Source organism: Polypterus senegalus, chromosome 8 (genome assembly GCF_016835505.1).
Source record: "Polypterus senegalus isolate Bchr_013 chromosome 8, ASM1683550v1, whole genome shotgun sequence".
Lineage (NCBI taxonomy): Eukaryota > Metazoa > Chordata > Cladistia > Polypteriformes > Polypteridae > Polypterus > Polypterus senegalus.
Window position 1 is genome coordinate 117,811,859 of NC_053161.1, and position 24,962 is coordinate 117,836,820.

Below are 24,962 nucleotides of genomic sequence, written 5' to 3' on the forward strand. Positions count from 1 at the left end.
ATTTGTTTGCAATCCATCCATTTTCTGAGCCTGCCTATTTCATTACAAGATCACAAAAGTATGCTGCAGCTAGATATTAGAATGCAATAAAAGAGCAAAGCATTCCTAAGTTACACCATTAATCGTTTCATTTTTCTAAAACCCTTGTCATGCTATTATGAATATTATACTCTTAAACTGCGTGATATTTGTGATGATACTTTGCTTCTGAGAAAATATCTTTTTGAATAACAACTCGTACAATAAAAAGTGTTAAAGCAGTGTTAGACCAAGTCTGATGTCAAAATTAAAATGTTTTAGGTCATTTTGTTGGCACAGTAACAACAAATTGTTCTGTGACCCTTATCAAGGCTTAACATGGTTAAACGATTACACTTCAATTTGCGTTAGGCACTGGCATCCTCAGAGAGGATGATTTTTTTTTTTTTGTCTCCTCTACCACAAGTTCCATCTTTGCTATCATTGGTCCCTCTCTAAACTTTATTTCCCGAACTTAAATCATGACACAACTAGGGGTTGGAACAAACTAATATCCATATCTTCTCACCAAAAAAATCTGATGTGCCCACACCATATTTTTCGCAAGTCTGGTCTTGTCTTCCACTCCCTCTGTGGACTCCAAATTCTTTTGATTATTTGTATCCAAGTCCTTTCTGTGCTTTCATTGGCCATTATTATCTTCCTTACTTGTTTAACTATGTCCACATGATTACATCAGTAATCCAACCCAGCTTCTGATTTCAGTAGGACTGTCCCCTGATGTGTCTTCCGGTTGACTGGAGTTGACATATAAAGAAAGTTTTTATTTTTTATTTAAAAAATAAATAAATGAATAAAATTCATGACATATTTATTAGACAAATCAGTCTTTTTTTTCTGTACAACATTTTTAACATAATGCATCCCATGTTGTGTCACAGATACTAGAATACATACCTGGCAATTCAAGAGTGATAAAAATTATAATAAAATCTAGCCTATTTAGAGTAAAGCTTCTTCACTTTTTACAGTACATTTACTGTACAGTTAAAAATTCATAAACAAGAGTTAGTTCTTCAGTTTAGATGTGAATATCATATGTATATGTATATAATATGTGTATGTCTATATGTATATGTGTGTGAGTTTAAATAAATTAAATTAGATCAAAATAAATAGGATCATTTATGTTGTACAGTAGTGCACTTCCCTAACCTTCTGAAAAACTTGTATGTATTGCAGACAGCTGATTGCTCATCTGAAAGTGTTTTCAAAGTTTGCAAATCCTCGGGCACTCTATTTAGAATCAAAACTGAAAGAGTTGTACACTGAGGTATGAATAACCCTTCTCTCAATTATGTTTAACTCATTTCTTATTTTTGTACCTTATTAACTTCTGAGTTTCAACATTTCAGACTCATTAATTTTGTAGTGATTCCACTTCATAGACAAGGATATGTTTGATTGTATTATTACATTTTGCAACCAGTAGGGTTTTTGGCAGTGCACATTCAGTTCAGATTTTACTAGTACATTTTACTTTTATTTTGTAATAGGTTTTGTTACCATGTTTAAGGACCTATTTTCCATAAAATGCTTTTGAAAGTTGATTTTTATTATACTGAATTTTAGTACTGTATAATGTTTTTAGTAAAATTGTGGTGCATCTGGAGTATCCACTGATTTTGGCTATCTCTGTCTATGTCTAGCTGCTTTGCCATCAGTATCAAGATGTTCAGAAAATTGCTTTGGAATGTATAATGACTTACAAGGATCCACACATTATGCCTTACAAGTAAGCTTATTACTATTTATTTTGAAGAAATACATTAGAGACTGCACTGTGAGTTAATATGTCATAAATTTAGTTTCAGGTGTTGTTATTGTAGTAAACATTATTTGAAAGAATGTTAACTTATTAAGTTAATGTTAATTTGGTCAATCAATAAAATTACAGTACTCTATATTATTTCAAGTTTCAATATATTACATTTATTTAACCAGCTATGCACGTGGTGTCCCACTTCAAAGTTGTTTATTTATGTTGCAATAAACCAACAAGTCAATCAAAAGCATTAATGATATTTTTACATACTCAAGGGTGTCTTCTTTCTAATAAATCATAGCTTTCCATGCTGTCTGCTTTCTTTCATTTTTAAAGTATGTGATTCGCGCACACACATATATGCTGTGGCAAGCAGTACATCACATCTAAATGAATATGCTTTTATCAAAGATCTCATGTACATCGAAGTATATTCAGTGACAGGCTTCTTATCACTTGTAACAAGGCTCTATATATGTGCCCAACCTCACACAGACTGACACCGGAGGCACATATAAAACTAAATAAACTTTTATTTTTCTTCACCTGTCGGGCACGTCTTCCCTGTGTTCCACAGGCACAACATAGTCCTAAAACAGACCACCAAAACACAAACACTCTTCCTCTTTGCACCGCCACTCCTCCCGGCAATTGTAGTCCTCCACCTCCCGACTCAGGCTTTTGGAGTGGTGGCTGCTGGCCCCTTTTATAGTCTACCCGTAAGTGCTCCAGGTGTTTGATTGCCGAGTTCTGGCCGCACTTCCAGGTGTGGCGAAAACATTGCCTATAAGGGCTCAGGAGTCCCATCTGTAGCACCCCCTAGCGGCGCCTGCAGGACCCAACAGGGCTGCACCCAACTCAAATTCCCATGAAGCCCTGCGGGAAACTGAGGCACCGCTCCAACCCAGTGGGGTTGCGATCTAGCGTCCAGGGGGAGGTATTGCAAAGTCCATGGCTGCTCCTCCTGAGCATATACCAATAGGGCGTCCCAGCCATCCGCCACACACTGGATAGCAGAGTTTCACACTTTTCTAATTATGTGTAGTTGTCTATGATTGATCATTTGTACAACATGTCACTGCTGTACATAAAGGGCTGGAAATCAATTGCTTGTGTAATAGTTCGTCTTTTCTTACCAATGTGCAGTACTAAGGTGTTAGCCATTATGAAGTCAATTAAGAAGTCAAGCAAAATGACACCTTTTATTGGTTAACTAAAAAGATTACAGTATGCAAGCTTTTAAGGGAAACGTAGACCCCTTCTGCCTCACAAAATTGTAATCTTTTTAGTTAGGCAATAAAATGACTTACCAATACACTGAAATCTTGAATCAGATTTTGATCACAGTTTTGACTCCGTTGAGAGTGACGCATTTGCTTAAGGAACTTGCTGCTATGCTTGGTTGGGAAGTAAATGCTTAGGATAACTTCAAAACATTGCGGCATGCAGTTTTACAGTCCAGGTGTCATAGGTTCAATTACCATCCTCGGGGGCTGTCTACTGTATTTTCTCCCGACAGTTTTCTGGGCAGTGCTCTTTTAAGTTCAACTTAGAGTATTTGCAACATTTCTTAGCATATTGGTGGGTACTGTCACACTGTACTTGTGCCTCTCGGAACTTTTACGTCTCCCTTCCCTCAATCAAATCTCACTGTAACACTACTCACATTGGTGGATTGTGTACACATAAAAAAAGTTTCTAAATAGAGAGGGAATACATTCTGGCAAACAGTTTAATATTGCAGTGCTATGGGATATTAAATCTAATCTTGGTACATGGTAACTGTCAGATTGAGGCACAAAAGAAAACTGATTCAAGGGTTGTGTATCATAAAATGTCTTGGTTATGTACTATAAAGTCCAGTTTTTTGATAGAAATCCCTAAAATTACCTTTATTTCAGTGATATTAGTGTAAATGTTTTAAATCGTATAAATACTTTATTTTAAAATTTTGGTTTGTTGTAATCACTACTCTTCAGCTATTTGCTACTCATTCATTAAATAAGTGGATTTATTATTTGGCACAATAACTCCAAAATCCTCATAGGTCGTATGTGGTTAAATGAATATACATTTACTAACTAATTTCAAGCATTGCTTTTTATATGATTTTTTTTGTTTCTTAGTGACCACTTGGAGCGACTTTTGGATGATAAACATTTTAAAGAAGTTATTGTCCATTTTAATATTTCTGAGGAAAATTCTATTGTAAAATCTTCAGATAGGGCTCATCTTATGCCTATTTTAATGAGGTAAGGCAATTAATTGTATTGTATTTTCTTTACATTTTTAATTTGATTTAATTTACAAGTATTGTGTTTCCACAAATTTGTCAAGAATTCAATGTTGCGTACAAGTGCCCCAACTTTGTAGGAGCTTTTTCTTAGTTATACATGTATTGTTACAATTACAGTATAAAATAAATGAATGTAATGTAAATGTATATCAATATACTGTATTTGCCAGTAATAACTGAAAGTCTCAAACACCTCAAGTTTCTGATTGGTAGTGTTTAAATAAATGTATAGTTATGTACTTTATTAAGAAATACACTGATTATCAAAAATATTTTGGTGTAGCAAATTTTCAAACTAAGAGTGATTTACAAAAATATACAGTATGCTAGGGTATAACAGATACATGACTTTTGATTTTCTGTGCCATTAAACAAATATCATGGTTCTTTTTTCTTCCCTTTTTATGCATGTTCTTTTTCATGCAATTTAGAATTCTTTATGGGCGCATGAGAAGTAAAACTGGAAGTAAAACACAGGGAAAATCAGGCGCTGGAACAAGAATGTCAATTGTAATGCGTTTTTTAGCTGGTTCCTTACCTGAAGAACTTGGATTATTTATTGACCTGCTTTTTGAGCCTGTGAAAAATTACAGTAAAGGTTTGTGTATATATTTTATTGCCTTCTTTGAAACATTATATGAATTTATCCAGGTTATTTCTGTGATTAAATTTGCTGCAAGACATTTATATTCATATAGTCAGCTGATTCTTTTTACCTCCAATATGATTCACACAGAGCATTTTATAAATCTGAAATATATTTTAACCAAAATATTTTTACAGATGAGTTGTGAGGTAACAAATAATGCATCAAAACTAGCTAAATTAAATTAACACAAACGTGATTTTAACACCACAGCCTGCAATCCATCCAAGATGTTTTTGTTGTATGTACTTCAAAACCTTATATTGCTAATATGTATATAGTATTTGACTCCTACCACAGTGAAAAGAAATGGGCATATCACTCTTAAAGCTCTTTTGCATTATGTGGATCACTGAAAAACTTAAATAACTTAAATTGAGGTTACACAGTAAGTCATTGTTTGGGAAAGGACTCATAGTGTCTTGGATTACAGTGTTATGTATTAGATGCTAGAGTAAAATAAAACCAATGAATTCAATTTAGATGGATTTTTTGCTTACTTAATTTTTCTTCTCTCAATATATCAGTCATGTTTCACCCTATTCTATGAAAAATAATTAATTCACAAAAGTGTAATAGAATATATGGGTCAAAAATAAAAATTCATTACTTCCTGTCTTATTCTATTTTCTGAACGTGCTTAATCTAGTTTTTCAGTCATGGGATATGTTTTCTTGATTAGACTTCAGCCTTCCCACACCTTTATTTTGATGTGGATTTGGAAATGTATTAATGGATTTACAGTGATTGTTGGTCCTTGCAGCATAAGATGGTGTTCCAATTCATTACAGTATATACACTCACACCCATTCTTACTCATATCAGGCCAGTTTGATTGGAGGAAGTCTGTATTTTGCTGTATAAAAAAAAATACAAATAAGGTGGAAAAAATGGTGACTCATCACAGAGTGACTGGGACAGAGCCTCAAAACCAGTATCTCGAAGCCGTGAGCCTCTATGCCACCAAATCACTCTGGTACAAATGTAAACATACAAACATATTTTTGTATGTTAAAAATAATTTTAAACCTTTTCAAGTTGGGTTAGCCTTGGATATTACTAGTATAAGATATGTAATAAAATATAAATAAAGCAATCACTATACAAAAATGACTAAGTTTAAGCACATAACACTACATTCTCTTTTCATTATTTTCTTTTTTATTACTGTCATATATTGAAAATACTATATCTCATCGTGGATTTCAGAATGAAGTAGTGTTCTTGCCCCAAATTAACCTAGCTGAGAAAAAGCCCATGGTGATAGAATACAGCAAATGTACAAGCTTGAATGTAGGTTTAATAACATTTATTCCTTAAGTATTATTTAAATAGCCAGTGCTGTAAAATAAACCAAGTAGAAATTCACACCATACATCCTGGATCGTCCTGTAATTGTGAAAGCAAACGGTTAGCAACAGATCCAATATGTGTATTGATATTCATGCGGCCCTTAATTTTGTAGTTTTTTGAAGCTCTCTCTCTCTCTTGTTTGTCTAGTTTACTAAAATATGGCCCTGGTCTTTTTAGACAAATACTCTGTCTTTTATTTTGGGGCTTATGAATTTAATATAATATATATCTCCTCTTTTCCAGAAGGCTCATGAAATATAAAGACTGTTTCTGAAAGGGGCTCAAAAATGCTGAATCCTCACTTCTTAATTCACAGGCTGAATAGTGAAGCATGCTTTTGTTCAGGGCCATCTTAACGCATGGGCATGCTGGGCAGTTGCCCAGAGGCCCCACGAGCATAGGGGTCCCCATGCTAATCTATGTATGTTGTGACTAGCTGAGTAGTTAGGTAGGTAGAGGCCCCAGTGCACTGCTTTGCCCGGGGGCATATAATGGTGTTAAGATGACCCTCTGCCTGTGTTGCCTTTTATTCAGATGGGGTATTTGTAGAGTGCATCAGAAGTGGCCACTTTGCACTCAGTCAGGCATTCAAATCAATATCAGAAGTGAGAAACTATAGTGAAACGTGTTTTATAACCTAGCAACTGAAAAAGAAGTTATAAAACCATATACTGTGTTTTGTTGCAATAGCGTTTAATTTAAGCCTGTGTTTATCTCTTATTATCAGTACGCAGCCAAGTAAAGGAGTCTGAGTACTTTCAGAATCCACTGTATTTTAGTATTGTATATTGCTAGATATTTAAAATACCAGTTAACTCCTGAAACCCATCCCCCAATATCACTATTTGTTTTGTATCCCCCTATTGTACTATACTGGTATACTTAGCTCATTTTACATGAATAATCTGTGTAAACAAAATTTGTACAAATGCTTGTGTAATATGTATTGGTCTTGGCTAGGAAGCTGTTTAGTTTATTTGCTTTTTATGTTATATATGTATAAGCTCTGCAAAAAAAAGATCTGGTTCTAGACTAATATTGGTAAAGTATTGTATTTCCTTTAGAAACAAATATGCATCTGAATTTTTCCAGTTATGAAATTGTAGTGTTTAGCTCTTTTCAAAGAATTTTTTTGGTTTAGGTCATCCAGAAACTTAGTCACTTTTGTCATATTTAACCTTAAAGTTATATGTAAGGTATACAGCCATTTTATTACTCGTTAATTTTTAGTTTTATGTTATGCTTCATCCATTGATCAAGTATGCATATGCTTGGAAATCATTATTAGACCATTACTTTTTGAACCCATTGTCCAAAGTTCAAATCCCACAAACTTCAGAATTACAAATCAAAGAAAAATTCTATAAGCATGTCAAAAAGAAAAAATGCTTATAATTAATGTATAGTAGTGTGATTAGAGCAAATTCTGTAGACCCATTATTATTACCTTTTCACTGTTCCTGGTTTCAGAACTTCCTTACTTATGAAGTTTACACCTGAAATGTATTATTTTATCATATGCAAACATCATACTGCTTGTAGAGGCAGAGCAAGATTAATGTTTGAAGCTGTCATTTGAGCACATCCCAAAAAATGAATGACCTTGTCCCTATGAAATAGAACACTATACTCGGGAGGTAAACTTTAAAATTAGCACTTTTCAACTTAAACTTGGTCTGTATTTTGTGAACAACAGTCTGTTACTTTTAAAAAGACATACTACCCAAATATGATTAAGGTACTTGTGTGATCTTCTGTTGCAGAAGTAAAGAGTTTATGTTCCAGATAACAACAGTTACCTACTTAGACTCTGGCACTTACCAGAAAAAGCAAACATTGTGGGAGAGGACTGTTATGAGCCGGCACTGCAATGAACTTTACTACCTACTTAGCAAAACTCTTTTTGAAATAATCTGTATGATATGCATACCTAGGGTCAGATTTATAAAACATCCGTACACCGCTTAACATGCAAACATCGGGATTTATAGAATAGAGCTTGATGGGACAACTTGTGTGTATTTATAGCATCTCTGACCCATCCATTAGCAACATTTTGGAGAAACTGGGAAATGACATCATCCTTGATCAAACAGGAATACCAGCCAAACCAATTATATGATGACTCATTTGTATAATAATTCATATCACTGAGCTGTTATTAGAATGTGCATTGACATGATAAACTTATTCACATCTCAAAAGTGATAATTATGTTGTACAAACTGTTTTTTATTTCACTTTTAAGAGTGTCAGTGCTACGTGTTTGCACTAAGGAAGTTTTTTGGTTTTCGTCAGTTTATAATGGTTGTCTGTTGTCACTTCTCGGGGAACTGTCTGATAAGTCAGGAATATCTTGGCCAAGCTTCATCTGAGTTTTTGCTGAAAACCATTAACTGACCAGTGAGACACTACATCCATTTTTGTATGGTGTAGGTGTAATTATATAAAACAACATGTTTTTTCCAGCTTGGAAAGATAATTTGCAGTGATGTCCGCTTCTCCTCCTGTAATCTGAGCACTTTACTACACTCTAATTGCAATAAGGGCACATAGCATGAATGATGGTGTTTTTATTAACTGTAAGCAGTTGCATTCCATTAAAGCACAAGCCATCTCTGATGTCAGGATAAGACTTGTTTATCTGGGTCAACCCGTAATTTATTTATTTTGATACAAAGCAGCTTTAGCAGATGTGATGAGGCAGATGTGATGTGTTACTGGTTTTGGTATTTGGCTTTTTCATAAGGTAACTGGCTGAAAGCTCATTTTTTCCTATGGTCTGTAATACAGTGATCCCTTGCTATATCGCGCTTAGACTTTCGCGGCTTCACTCCATCGCGGATTTTAAATGTAAGCATATCTAAATATATATCATGGATTTTTCGCTGGTTCGTGACTTTCTGTGGACAATGGGTCTTTTAATTTATGGTACGTGCTTCCTCAGTTTGTTTGCCCAGTTGATTTCATACAAGGGACGCTATTTGCGGTTGGCTGAGAAGCTACCCAGTCAGAGCACGTATTACGTATTAAATAAAACTCCTCGATGATATACGATATGCTTCCCATGCGGTGCTTCACACACTTAAAAGCTCTAACAAAACATATTGATTTTTGATTGTTTGCTTTTCTCTGTCTCTCTCACTCTCTCTGACATTCTCTGCTGCTGACGGAGGGGGTGTGAGCAGAGGGGCTGTTTGCACAGAGGCTGTTTGCTTAGAAGATACAGACTTTCCTCTAAAAAATGCTGAAAGACTACCTTCACACTGATCCCTTCCTTGCAGCCACTTTATCGGTGCTTCGCCTACTTAAAAGCCCAACAGCCCTATTGATTTTTGATTGTTTACTTTTCTCTCTCTCTCTGACATTCTCTGCTCCTGATGTGCACTCCTTTGAAGAGGAAGATATGTTTGCATTCTTTTAATTGTGAGAAAGAACTGTCATTACTGTCTTGTCATGGAGCACTGTTTACACTTTTGACTAAAGGGTGTTATTTCATGTCTATAGGGCTCTAATAATGTTAAAAAAATGTATTTACAAAGTCGTAAACAGGTTTTCTAACTGCGACAATATTAGATTTATAAATAAAGAATCCTACTTTGTGGGAATTCATTTATCGCGGTGGTCTGGAACGAATTAACTGCGATAAACGAGGGTTTACTGTATAACTGTGCTGAGAATATTTATAAACAGTATGGGAGAGTTACTATGGGCTTAAAATATATAAAAATAACCATACAAACATATGGTTTCTACTTTGCGGATTTTCACCAATCGGGGATGGTGGGGTTTTCTGGAACGCAACCCCGCGATTGAGGAGGGATTACTGTATTTGTATTGTAGTAGCAATCCTGTCATCATACAGTGTGTGCCAGTATGAGGGGAGGTGCTACAATGCAGTGAATGATCTTGCATGGTCTTTTGCGGAGCGCAGCCATATACTTTTGAATGTTGGCGGTGGTCTCTTGATGCGTTAGGAGAGAGGCTGCTCTACCTGTCAGTGAAATTCTGCAGCAGCATGATTGCTTATGTGTGAGGTTCATTAGCATAATCCGTATATGATATTTCAAGGCAGTAACCTGGTGGAGTTTAAGGATTGTTCACATATGCATATTTACACGATTATTGTAATTTTGTAATGGTAAATTGCATAGATATGTGCATATTCTAGGTTTTGTAAAATTCAGTTTTTTTTTTTTTTTATATTTTTGGTGAATACATTTTCCTGTTTTTCACTCTCAAATCCATTCAAAGTTTTATAAATGAGCACATTTCTAGTATTGCTTTGGATGTTCTCTTTGACTTTGCATTTTAGATAAACATTAAATTAGTCCAGACCAGAAGCCCACTCACCATGCACTGCAAATATATCTTTAGTACTTGACAAGACCCTGGTAACCACATGATTCAGATAGTCTAGCAAGCCTACAGAAGCATTGTGAAAGTCACTTGGTGGCTCACATCTCAATAAAGCAAACAATAGGAGTGAGGTACAATGCCACAATGCTGGGATTGAGGCATAAATAAAATGAATGTACAATAAACGACTGCATTATGCTCCATTTTCAGAAAATTTTAAATACACCTTATCATAGTCTACCAAACCCCTTAATCCAGTTCAAGGTTGTATGGTCCCAAGGCTTTCTTAACAGTATTGGGCACAAGGAAGGAAATGGGCCCTAGATGGGATGCCAAACTCATCACAGGGACAACTTGTGTAAACATGGGCACACTCAGACAGGTTCAATTTGGAATTTCATGCTGATGTAACAAGCATGTGGCTTGGGGATGTGGAAGCAGAAAACAAAGTACCTAGAGGGAAAATTCATACAAGACACACAGAATGTGTTACCCTGTTGTTGTTGTTCACATGGAGTTATTTGCCTTAAACCCAGGGTGTTGGATCTGTAAGGTGGTAACATGCCCCACTACTATACCATTCCTCCCTAAATACACATTAAATTCTGTTTAATTTTTTATTGTATTTCCAATTAAACATTTGGATCAAAATATTTTATTTACAGTATTTGTATTTATTTTCATTTGAACTATTAGATTATTAATGTTTTGTTAAGATGCACAGTCATAGAGATGTTTGCAACTTTTTAAGTTCAATTTTACTATTAATATTTGTTTAAGCAGCATGTAAGGATAGGTTATGAACTGGAAACACCATATTCCACAAATACCTTTTTAACCTTTTTCTAGAAACAGATAGAGGTTCTTTGCTAGTAATAACCTTTCTCTCAAAAGAAAAAACATTTACATAGACAAAGATGCACTTACAAGCATAAATTATTTGACAGACATTGTGTTCTTGCTGAATATTAAATTGGAACACCTTAAGTGTACATTACATATGTGTAAAATTTAATTTTTGTGAAAAAGTAATCATCTTTTTTTGTTTGTTTGTTCCAGAAGCTTGCCTTACTGCTGTGCAAACTGCAATGGCCCAGGTTGATCTTTCCAGAGTCCTGCCATTGGGTCGTCAGCATAGCCTTCTTCATAGTATTGAGATTGTAATCCAGAAACTGGGGCATTTGATTAGTCAGTATCTGCCAAAGATTCTACAGATAATCCTGTGTATTACAGGTTCAATTTCTGTTGTGTTGGACCAAAGGGACAAAGTAAGTATCCTTGTGAGTTAATAAGGCAATTTTGAGACATTTCATGTTTTCAGGGACAACACATAGTAATCCTAGCTTCTTAATGTACATCGTCTGATTCTTTCTGTGCAAATTTTGGAAATTTTCTTTCTTTAACCTAGTTTATCTCATAACTTTGGTAGTGCAGACCAGTGCATGATCTGACTCTAATTTAGAGAAGTGGCAAAAAACTGTTGTGCTTTAGGGAACATTGTGTCTGTTGTGCCTCTCTCCTTTGAGTCCATTGGGCTGGTCTGTCTCTGTCCTTGTTATTTTGCATGAAACTTGAATTTTTTCCAGGGTTTCTTTTAGGTTGGGGGATCAAGCAGGTTGAGTGACAGATTAGGCTTAATTAATTGTCTAATGTTATAATTCCATATATAATTATATTATTAATTATATTATAATTCTATAATTACCACTGTGTAATAAATTTAGTATGCTGTATTGTAAGCTTCTTAAGGTGATAAAGTTCTGATCAAATTGGCAGTGATTCCAAACACTACCAATGACATCATAGCAGAGAAAGATAATGAGAATAACTTAGTAATGGTCATTTACAAAGACTTCCAAGGTTACAATGCAGTAAGAATAGCCTCAAATCCCATTATAACAAGGGTATTCTTATCAGTGGTGGTATTTAAAGACTTTTCTGTAAAAAAACAATTTTCTCACTGGGGACAAAAAAAATTCTACCTACTCTATCTTTCTCTATGTATCTCCATAGAAAATGTATTGATGCATTTGGAGGCTTTGTCTATCCTGAAAGTCACTGGTGAAAAAAGGAATGCAGCCTTTGGGCCTTAGCACACTCCTATGTGACGCTTATATTGAAATATCAGTATCGAGCTCATCTTACCATTTGCATCGTACTGATGTCCAGTTGAGGTGTGTTATTTGGTGGAAGGGGGAGTTTAAGGGACTGGCATAGGAAGTTGGTGATCAGTTTTCATACAATCACAGTCTTAAATGCTGAGCTATAGTTTTAAAAACTGTACTGTGGCATAGTTTTTATTATTTGTGTGTGCTAGGAGGAGATCTAGTGCTTGAGATATGAACTCTTCTGTTGACCAGTTGTTACAACAGCCAAATTATAGATGATTCATACTTTTTGAAATATATTTCTGTCCCAGAACCAGTTTTTCAGATTATTTCATTGTAATGGTAGTGAGTGCCAGTGTTGGTACTCATTAAAACAGTTTGCTTTTGCTTTATTTCCAGTAAGTGAAGATGAATTACAATTCTATCAGTGACATATTAAACATGCAAGCAAAAATGGCAACTGATAACTCCAGATTTAATAGGGATGTATTTATATTGTTTGCTTTTGTGTTGAATTTATAAGTCAATGTTAAACAAACTGAAATATTTAGCAAAGTCTGAACTTTCAAAAACACATTAACTTACTTTTTGTGAGCTTCATGTGTAGACTTTACACACTGAACACAGGTATAACTACAGCTAATGTCTAGTCATTTGCAAAGAGCCTGCAGGCATTTTATTTGCATTGTGATGGTGGTTCAGTAATGAATTACCTAAGAGATTTTACGGCACAGTGGAGATGTAAATCACTACCTCATTTAGCAGTTTTCTGCTTTGCCTCTTGTACTATACATTAGTGTTCTTTACTTGTACAAATGCTTACTGCTCACCTAAAGGTAAATATTGCCTCTATTATAAAGACTCACAACTTGAAACAGATGAAGGTATGGTGATTAGAATTCCTATAGCCTGGTTATCTAATACATTACAACTGGAAATATGAAATGCTAACATATTATACTAGACATTAAGCCTGTTACAATAACGGGCGCTAGAACAGTAGTGCATAAACATTAGTAGGAAAAGTCTATATTAAATGGCAAGGTACCTTGACCTCATTCTGTTTCTTCTCTTAATTTTTTTTTTTTGTCAAAAATATTTTTGCAAGAAGCCTAAAGTAAAATAATAATAAAAATAAAATAGAAACGTATATGACAACACAGTAAGTATAATTAATATTGTCTTAATATTAATAGTGTAAAACTTTGTAACAATCTTTATGACACAATGCCTGAAGATATTTAGGAAAAAATTTCTATTTTTTTACCTCATGAAATGTTTCTAAAAAATTTCATTACAGACAACATTTCTTGTAAATATTCTGTCTGAGTTTGGCAACAGTTTGCCTTGATCAGGACCATCTACAACCTTGACAACTACATCTGGAAAATTTCTAACTATTGATAATGCAATATATAACTGACCGTGGCTGAATACTGGTCCTGGCAAGTAAATGCCAACTTTTTCTAAGGTTTGCTCTTCTGAGTCTTTCTCTTTTAGCGTTTTTCTGAAGGTCATTTTCTTTTCTTCAATCGATCTATTTGCTCGTATTTTTCTTTGTCTTTCAGCCTTTCTTTTGTTGATGTTTACTTGTTGAGCTAACTGTTCTTCCAGGAGATGTTGCTTATATAGGATTTAATTGTCCCTCTCTTTTGTCCTACTTGACGTATCCTTTTTTTTTTGGGTGGCATGTTGTTAGTAGATACATCTGTAATATTTTCTCTTACAGTAATACTGGCTTCTGTGTGGCTGTAATATGCGTTACTGTATTGTGTGTCTTTAATTTTCTCTTGCAGTAATACTGGTTTGTATTTCCATAAAATGCCTGTAATTTTCTCTGAGAGTAATACTGGCTTTGTTTTCTGTAATATGACTCTAATTTTCTGTCACAACATTGGGCAATCAGCAGAGTGTCCCCAGCAACTGATTTAATGTGTAGCTGATAATCGTGCCCGTGGTGTCTCTACAGCAAGTACTATTTAGTTCCCCAGCAAGTATTTTAATCTGTGCTGGCGTGCAGCTGATTATTGTATGTGTGGTGTCTCCCCAGCAACGGATTTTATGTGCGCAGCTGCGACTAACTAATTAGCACTCTCCCCAGCAATATTGTCCTTTATTTCTTACTAGCAAAATACCAGTAGTGTGTTAAAGAAGTAAAGAAAAGGAAACATTTTGGAAAATAATGTAACATGATTGTCAATGTAATGGTTTTGTCACTGTTATGAGTGTTGCTGTCATATATATATATATATATATATATATATATATATATATATATATATATATATATATATAATATATAATATATATATATATATATATAATATATATATATATATATATATAATATATAATATATAATATATATATATAATATATAATATATAATTATATAATATATATATATATATATAATATATAATATATATATATATATACACTAATAAAAGGCAAAGCCCTCACTGACTCATCACTAATTCTCCAACTTCCCGTGTAGGTAGAAGGCTGACATTTGGCAAGCTCATTCCTTACAGCTTACTTACAAAAGTTGGGCAGGTTTCATTTCGAAATTCTACGCGTAATGGTCATAACTGGAACCTATTTTTTCGTCCATATACTATAATAGACTTCTGCTTGGTGCCCGTGGGAGGCGTAACTCCGTGATTTAGTGCCTGCCCATATAAGGCCGTCCGTCAGCGGCAATCCAATAGAAACAATGCCGCTAAATATGCACGGGTGAAGGACTGTGCTTATGTAGGGGAAGATGAGATGGTCAGTGTGGTGTTTGGCACAAACTCAGCGAAACTGTGAGAGAAACATTTAAGTGCCGGGTCTTAGCTAACATTAAATACAACCGTGGACATCGCACGAGATGGCACCAGCACAGCTGTGAACCTTCGATGCATGTACACCGAGCGGCTCACATAAAATGACGCAGTGCACAGACAAAAAGCAACAGTTCCAAAGAGTGCTGAACAAAAACCGAATTACACAATTGAGAAGGCAGCAAAAAAATATGAAGCGTGTGATACATACAAGCATATTCATAAGTGCAGCTACTGCGGAAACAAAGCACACGGTGGAAAAAGTCAATGTCCCGCTAAAGGAAGACAGTGTAAAAAAAAAAACGTGCATGCAGGGGAAGGATACAGAAAGCTGTCCCAGAGATTTAAGCTGTCTGTTTCCACAGTTAGGAACATATTGAGGAAATGGAAGACCACAGGCTCAGTTCAAGTTAAGGCTCGAAGTGGCAGACCAAGAAAGATTTCGGATAGACAGAAGCAACGAATGGTGAGAACAGTCAGAGTCAACCCACTGACCAGCACCAAAGACCTACAACATCATCTTGCAGCAGATGGAGTCACTGTGCATCATTCAACCATTCGGTGCACTTTACACAAGGAGATGCTGTATGCGAGAGTGATCCAGAGGAAGCCTTTTCTCCGCCCACAGCACAAACAGAGCCGCTTGAGGTATGCTCAGGCACATTTGGACAAGCCAGCTTCATTTTGGAATAAGGTGCTGTGGACTAATGAAACTAAAATTGAGTTATTTGGGCATAACAAGTGGCATTATGCATGGAGGAAAAAGAACACAGCATTCCAAGAAAAACACCTGCTACCTACAGTAAAATATGGTGGTGGTTCCATCATGCTGTGGGGCTGTGTGGCCAGTGCTGGGACTGGGAATCTTGTCAAAGTTGAGGGACACATGGATTCCACTCAGTATCAGCAGATTCTGGAGACCAATGTCCAGGAATCAGTGACAAAGCTGAAGCTGCGCCGGCGCTGGATCTTTCAACAAGACAACGACCCGAAACACTGCTCAAAATCCACTAAGGCATTCATGCAGAGGAACAAGTACAATGTTCTGGAATGGCCATCTCAGTCCCCAGACCTGAATATAATTGAAAATCTGTGGTGTGAGTTAAAGAGAGCTGTCCATGCTCGGAAGCCATCAAACCTGAATGAACTAGAGATGTTTTGTAAAGAGGAATGGTCCAAAATACCTTCAACCACAATCCAGACTCTCATTGGAACCTACAGGAAGCATTTAGAGGCTGTAATTTCTGCAAAAGGCAGATCTACTAAATATTGATTTCATTTCTTTTTTGTGGTGCCCAAATTTATGCACCTGCCTGATTTTGTTTGAACAATTATTGCACACTTTCTGTAAATCCAATAAACTTCATTTCACTTCTCAAATATCACTGTGTGTGTCTCCTATATGATATATTTAACTGACATTTTTTATCGTAACAACCAATGATTTATACAGGAAAATAATGACTAATAACAAGGTTGCCCAAACTTTTGCATCCCACTGTGTGTGTGTGTGTGTATGTATATGTGTGTATATATATATATATATATACACTCACCTAAAGGATTATTAGGAACACCTGTTCAAATTCATTAATGCAATTATCTAATCAACCAATCACATGGCAGTTGCTTCAATGCATTTAGGGGTGTGGTCCTGGTCAAGACAATCTCCTGAACTCCAAACGGAATGTCAGAATGGGAAAGAAAGGTGATTTAAGCAATTTTGAGCGTGGCATGGTTGTTGGTGCTAGACGGGTCGGTCTGAGTATTTCTGCTCAGTTACTGGGATTTTCACGCACAACCATTTCTAGAGTTTACAAAGAATGGTGTGAAAAGGGAAAAACATCCAGTATGCGGCAGTCCTGTGGGCGAAAATGCCTTGTTGATGCTAGAGGTCAGAGGAGAATGGGCCGACTGATTCAAGCTGATAGAAGAGCAACTTTGACTGAAATAACCACTGCTACAACCGAGGTATGCAGCAAAGCATTTGTGAAGCCACAACACGTACAACCTTGAGGCGGATGGGCTACAACAGCAGAAGACCCCACCAGGTACCACTCATCTCCACTACGAATAGGAAAAAGAGGCTATAATTTGCACAAGCTCACCAAAATTAGACAGTTGAAGACTGGAAAAATGTTGCCTGGTCTGATGAGTCTCGATTTCTGTTGAGACATTCAAATGGTAGAGTCAGAATTTGGCGTAAACAGAATGAGAACATGGATCCATCATGCCTTGTTACCACTGTGCAGGCTGGTGGTGGTGGTGTAATGGTGTCGGGGATGTTTTCTTGGCACACTTTAGGCCCCTTAGTGCCAATTGGGCATCGTTTAAATGCCACAGGCTACCTGAGCATTGTTTCTGACCATGTCCATCCCTTCATGACCACCATGTACCCATCCTCTGATGGCTACTTCCAGCAGGATAATGCACCATGTCATAAAGCTCGAATCATTTCAAATTGGTTTCTTGAACATGACAATGAGTTCACTGTACTAAAATGGCCTCCACAGTCACCAGATCTCAACCCAATAGAGTATCTTTAGGATGTGGTGGAACGGGAGCTTCGTGCCCTGCATGTGCATCCCACAAATCTCCATCAACTGCAAGATGCTATCCTATCAATATGGGCCAACATTTCTAAACAATGCTTTCAGCACCTTGTTGAATCAATGCCACGTAGAATTAAGGCAGTTCTGAAGGTGAAAGGGGGTCAAACACCGCATTAGTATGGTGTTCCTAATAATCCTTTAGGTGAGTGTATATATATAATACACTGTGTGCACAATTATTAGGCAAGTAAGTATTTTGACCATATCATCATTTTTAATGCGTATATTCCAACTCCAAGCTGTATTAACTTGAATGCTTACTGGATTTAAGCACGTCAGGTGATGTGTATTTGTGTAATGAGGGAGGGTGTGGCCTAAGGAGATCAACACCCTATATTAAGGTGTGCAGAATTATTAGGCAGCTAGTTTTCCTCAGGCAAAATGGGTCAAAAAAGAGATTTAACTGACTCTGACACTTTGAGATGAATCAAACGTGAAGCTACCAGGAACCCATTATCCTCCAGTACTTTCATATTCCAGAGCTGCAACCTACCTGGAGTGCCCAGAAGTACAAGGTGTTCAGTGCTCAAAGACATGGCCAAGGTAAGGAGGGCTGAAACCCAACCACCACTGAACAAGAAACATAAGTTGAAACGTCAAAACTGGGCCAAGAAATATCTGAAGACAGATTTTTTTCAAAGATTTTATGGACCGATGAGATGAGAGTGACTCTTGATGGACCAGATCTATATATATCTATATATATATATCTATATATATATATATCTATATATATATATATATATCTATATATATCTATATCTATATCTATATATCTATATATATCTATATCTATCTATATCTATATCTATATCTATATCAAAATACCTGTGCTTCGCAGCTGAGAAGTAGTGTGTTAAGTTATGAAAAAGAAAAGGGAACATTTTAAAAATAACGTAACATGATTGTCAATGTAATTGTTTTGTGACTGTTATGACAGTTGCTGTCATCAAGGATTTGATTAGCATTATTTCTTTCAATCAGGTTCGTATTTGGAGGATGTGTGGTGTTCAAGTTACATTCCGTGTTTATCAACAGTTGTAAAGATAACAGGTTTCATTCATCGATTCGTTTCTCACTGCATCAATAAACAGCTTGTCTTCCTCTTTATCTGAGATGTGACACACTGCATGCATGGGTTTTTTTACACTGTCCTCCTTTAGCTGGATATTGACTTTTTCCACTGTGTGCTTTGTTTCTGCAATAGGTGCACTTATGAATACGCTTGTATGCGTCACTCGCTTCATATTTTTTTGCTGCCTTCTCAATTGTGTAATGCGGTTTTTGTTCAGCGCTCTTTGGAGCTGTTCCTTTTTGTCTGCGTACTGCGTTCACAGTCAGTTCACGTGAGCTGCTCGGTGTACATGCATTGAAGGTTCTCAGCTGTGCTTTTACCATCTTGTGCGATGTCCATGGCTTTATTTAATGTTAGCTAAGACCCGGCACTTAAAAGTTTCTTTCGCAGTTTTGCAGAGTTTGTGCCAAACAGCACCCTGACCATTTCATCTTCGTCTGCATAAGCACAACCCTTCACCTGTGAATATTTAGCGGCAAAGTGTTTCTATTAGGTTGCCGCTGACGGACGGCCTTATATGGGCAGGCACTCAATTACGTGGGAGGTGTGATGATGCAACTCCGCCTCACACGGCGAGCGAGCTGCAGGCTATTAGAGTATATGGACGAAAAAGTAGGTTCCAGTTATAACCATTATGCGTAGAATTTCGAACTGAAACCTGCCCAACTTTTGTAAGTAAGCTTTAAGGAATTAGCCTGCCAAATTCTACCTACACGGGAAGTTGGAGAATTAGTGATGAGTGAGTGAGTGAGTCAGTCAGTCAGTCAGTGAGGGCTTTGCCTTTTATTAGTATAAATCATGCACGGCCTTGGCAAGGCCATTCACTGTGTGCCCAGCATCCAGTGTGTGCGTCCACAGTGCCGTGCGCATGGACGGGGCACGGAGCGATGCATGGCGCAGCACCAGAAGACACACACGGACACCTGGATGCACTCAGGGGTTTTATTAAAGTGGATTAAGTCATTTTAACTATTACCAAAGTAGTCACCCTTTTGCCCTCAAAGCAATCATCTATACTAATAAAAGGCAAAGCCCTCACTGACTCATTCACTCACTCATCACTAATTCTCCAACTTCCCGTGTAGGTAGAAGACTGAAATTTGGCAGGCTTATTCCTTACAGCTTACTTACAAAAGTTAAGCAGGTTTCATTTCGAAATTCTACACGTAACGGTCGATAATGGTTGACAACGTCCGCCATGTTGAATTTTATTTATGGCCCCATCTTCATGAAATTTGGTAGGCGGCTTCCCTGCGCTAACCGAAACCGATGTACGTACTTATTTTGATGGTATAACGCCACTGTCGGCCACCATAGTGAACTTTCCAACGTCACTAATTTTACAACTTCCTGTATAGGTAGAAGGCTGACCCCATCTTCACGAAATTTGGTAGGTGGCTTCCCTGCGCTAACCAAAACCGATGTACGTACTTATTTTGGTAGTATGACGCCACTGTCGGCCACCATATTGAATTTTCCAAACATCTCTAATTCTCCAACTTCCCGTGTAGGTAGAAGGCTGAAATTTGGCAGGCTCATTCCTTACAGCTTACTTACAAAAGTTAAGCAGGTTTCATTTCGAAATTCTACGCATAACGGTCAACAACGTCTGCCATGTTGAACTTTCTTATTCATGGCCCCATCTTCATGAAATTTCGTAGGCGGCTTCCCTGCGCTAACCGAAACCAATGTACATACTTATTTCGGTGGTATGACGCCACTGTCAGCCGCCATATTGAACTTTCCAACGTCATTAATTCTCCAACTTCCAGTGTAGCTAGAAGGCTGAAATTTGGTACTTATTTCGGTGGTATGATGCCACTGTCGGCCGCCATATTGAACTTTTTAATGGTCTTTGTTACTTATGGGCTCATCTTCAAGAAATTTGATACGCGGGTTCCCAACGCTAACTGAATCCTACTTACGTACATATATACGTCCATAGCCTGCAGCTCAGTCACCGTGTAAGGCGGCGTTGGGTATGGTTCTGCATGTGAGTTGATGGCTGCCGCTGAATTGTTAGGTTGTTGCTTTCAAGTGTACCAAAATGGCCAAATATTGTATGCCTTTGGACAACCGCCAATGCCTCTTAAACATCTTAGATTCACAGGTGACGATTTCAGTAGTGGACACTTTGATGTTTATAAATGTTTAAATTCTCAAAAGCTGGATGTGAAGTTATCGATGAAACTGGTTGTATACTTACAACGCTTGACAAATGCCGAATGTCTCTTCAACACAAGTCCTACAAATACTGATGTAATTGAAACGAACCATGAAACTCAAACCGATTATGACAGCAGCAATCCAAGCTGTGAGATTTGAAACAAGTTTACTGTTCACATGGCCAACTGTACGTTGCATGCTTAAGAGTAAGCTCAGCACACAGCTTGGTCATATTACAACCGGAGGGCCGAACTCACAATGTGGTACACAAAGAGATCCTTAACAAATAATTATTGGTATATTTTCCCTCAGTTTAAAAAGGTTTAATTTTCTTCTTAATAAAAATTTTAAGGCAGTACTTCGCCGCTGTGAATCGCGGGTATTTTGCCAGTTCTGGCATAAACTAACCAAGGTATTATATATATCGCTAAGGGATGCTATTTCATGTCTTCTTCAAACTAGATCAGCAACGTTTCAGATTAAATGGTTGTGGATCCTTACTTTAAATAGATTTTTAAATCCTATCCCTCAGATGCTCACTTGAATTGAGATCAAATGACTCTCTAGGTTAGTGGGTTAAGCTGATCACACTCATTTTTTGAAGCCATTTCAGGACTTTCCTAGCATTGTGGCATGGAGCCTATCCTTTTAGAAAAAAGTCAGTTCACTGATTGATACATTTACACCTTGTCTTAACTGAAAATGAAATGCAGCATTTGATATGAAAATACACTCCTAGCTAGGGAATCCATTCCCGGGCTGGATTCCCGGATGTTTTCCATTCCTGCATTCCCAGGAATGAAACTGCTCCAATTCCCAGCTGAACGAGAATGGCCAAGCTCACATATATAGCATGTAAAAGTGCAAAAATCGATCAAGAAATAGTTATAGTTGAAAATAATTAAGTGGCACGGTTTGTTCGTCGTCTGGTAACACGACTTGAACAGACTGACAGCAGTAGTTAGGCTGCAACATCCATAGCACCGTGGTGCCATTGCACTTGCACTTCATCAGACAACAGCTTTGAACAGCAACTTGAAATTGCAATGCGTCAGTCTGTAGCATCGGCATTATCTGTGGCAAGAAACTTTCACTTTCTCAGCTGCTTTTTCAGCGGCTGGTGTACTCTGCACGAAGGTGCGCTCTTGCTTGGACAACCGCATGCTTGACACGTTGTGCTTTCTACGCTCTTATTACCACAACTAACTAGATACATGTACTTATATGACAGCATGAACTGCTTGTAGTTAAGGTAAGTCTTTTATTGGTGTATATATATATATATATATATATATATATATATATATATATATATATATATATATATATATATATATATATATATATATATATATATATATATATATATATATATATATATATATATATATGGTGTTTAATATATTTCCTGCCATGTTAATCAGCAGGAACAAGACGCCTAAGACCTCATGGGTGATATTTTTCACGGTTTATGTTCTTTAGCCTAGTATATTCATACCACTTTGATATACACAAAATTTGGATGGATAACCACCAAATGTCCATCCATGGGAAGGTACAAAGTGTCACCTGTTGTGATATGTGTATTTGAGCCCAGTATTTGTACCCAGCATATGGCTAATTACTGTGTTGACCTTATTTGTTCCATTTCATCAGTGATCTTCTTTAAAACACGAGGCTACAGTACCTTTACCTGAGTAAGGTTTAGGTAGTTTCTGTACATATCCGTGGGGTAAGAACCTTAACAGGGTGGTGTCTTAAAATCTTTGTGAAGTTTCCACTATGCCACTAAGCTTCTTAACTTAATTTTTGTTCTGTCTTTTCTGAATAGCACTTTCATTTGATACCTTAGTATCTATCTTGGTCTTAGGTTTAAATTATATAGTCTGATCATATGATGTTGTCACATACTTAATACTCAGTGTGACAGATAGCAACTGGCGCTGTTACCAAGGCGGGATGTCTCTGTAATAGAAGGACAGGGAGAGATGACTTATGAAGGGTGCTATCTCCCCCGAGCTGCTATTTGGCAGCCTCCCTGGGGTGCAACGGCATCTCAGAGTCCCACAGGACTATATGGGACTTCTTGTTGGGTTCCAGGGATGTTGGTACGGGGAGCTGCAGAGTCCTGCTTTGGGCTTCCGCCACACCTGGGAGCAATTCCAGCCCTCCTGAACTAGCCACCTGGAATACTCCCAGGTGCGGCTTAAAAGGAGCTAGCTGCCTCACAAAGATGAGCCAGAATCACAAGGGAGTCAGGTGAGGCTTGCCAGAGGAAGAGAGGAAGAGAGAAAGAAGAAGAGAAAAAAGACTGTTTTTGGTGCTTCTGCTGTGTAGTAGGGGCCAAGTAAAAGGTGCTTCCCACATGAATAAATGTGTACTGGGCCTGGAACTTGTGTCTCTGTGTCTGTGTCTCTAAATCTTTTAAAGTTTTTAAATATATAATTAAGTGCTAAAGCAAACATACTCATAGGTCTAAAACAATAATGAATCTCATAATTTTAAAAACTTCCATTAGTGTACCATGTCTAAGTTTATGTGGTCATGCACTAAAATGTGCCAGCCTTTGTTCTTAATTTAATATATGTTTAACTGATTTTTCAATGTATAAAGATGTTAAAAAAGATGTTCAAATTATTGAAAGTTGAAGACAAATGTAAGACAACACCACTTCTGATTTTTTTTTCCTGTCCAATTTTGCCTATAAGTGTGTATAAAATGTGTTTTATATTTATGGTTATTAAAAAAAAATTTTAGTAAAGAAAATTGCTGGTATTTCATTAAAATCAGTTACAAAATAACCTAGAGAAAATTTAAGTATATTTAAGCTCCACACTTCTGGTTCTCTTTAATGATGCATGAGAAGTCATGCAAAATGACACTTTTTATTGGCTAACTAAAATGTAAAATATGCAAGCTTGCATATTGTACGCTTGCATATTGTAATCTTTTTAGTTAGCCAATAAAAGGTGTAATTTTGCTTGACTTCTCATTACATCCATAATGGCTAACATGGTACAACACCCTAGTACAGTACTAATGATGCGTGAGCAAAGACTTTACAAGTCTGACATCTAGTGGTATGGTGAATATGTTTCTTTTGTTCCTGAAACCCCATCAAGGTTTAGTACCAGATTTGACATTCACTAATCAGCCTTAAAGTTAACCTCTGACACAGTAAATCAGGGGCTGTAAATAAACTTTCAAAAATTTAATTGCTTGAATAATGGTTTTAAAAATCTGCTTTCCTTTGGAATTTCAATTATGCTTTTTTCCTTTCAAGGTTAAATGTTTTTGTGCACTGTTTTATGAATTATGAAGGCAAGATCTTTTTGTTTCTGTTTCTTTGAACAGGCATATTTGTTGGCCTTTTTCCAGTGTCAGAGGGTAACTTTAAATATTTTTAGTCACATAGAATGTTTTTTCCATAATGATTTTTGCATTATTTAATGTTTAGGGTGAATTTAATCTGATATTTTTGTAGATATGAATTTTATATTAAGGTGAATCCTTTTCCCATTTTATAGTTAAAGAATAACTTTAGCATGGCTTGCTTCATTTCTTTTGACTTGGGTTGGGCCCTGCCCTGTTTAAATTTGACTAATTTGCAGGAAATTGTCAGCTTTAAGGTTAGCATTCATGACTTCATTATCAGACAGATGTTGAAGAAAACTGGAGCACCTGTAGGAAACTTCAGCAGTCACTTAGAAAGCTTGGC

The 24,962-nt window shown here is 36.7% G+C and overlaps 1 protein-coding gene across 2 annotated transcripts in view; it reads left to right on the forward strand.

Annotated features, from left to right (window-relative positions):
- Positions 1-24,962, forward strand: part of utp20 (UTP20 small subunit processome component) — a 154,385-nt gene that overhangs the window by 56,532 nt on the left and 72,891 nt on the right. Inside the window, exons 23-27 of one of the 2 annotated variants that reach the window (XM_039761686.1) lie at positions 1,222-1,312; positions 1,689-1,774; positions 3,931-4,056; positions 4,532-4,698; positions 11,518-11,726. In XM_039761686.1, the coding sequence (XP_039617620.1) occupies positions 1,222-1,312; positions 1,689-1,774; positions 3,931-4,056; positions 4,532-4,698; positions 11,518-11,726 (679 nt within the window). The remainder of the gene's footprint in view (positions 1-1,221; positions 1,313-1,688; positions 1,775-3,930; positions 4,057-4,531; positions 4,699-11,517; positions 11,727-24,962) is intronic. The other variant, XM_039761688.1, reaches the window with a different exon arrangement.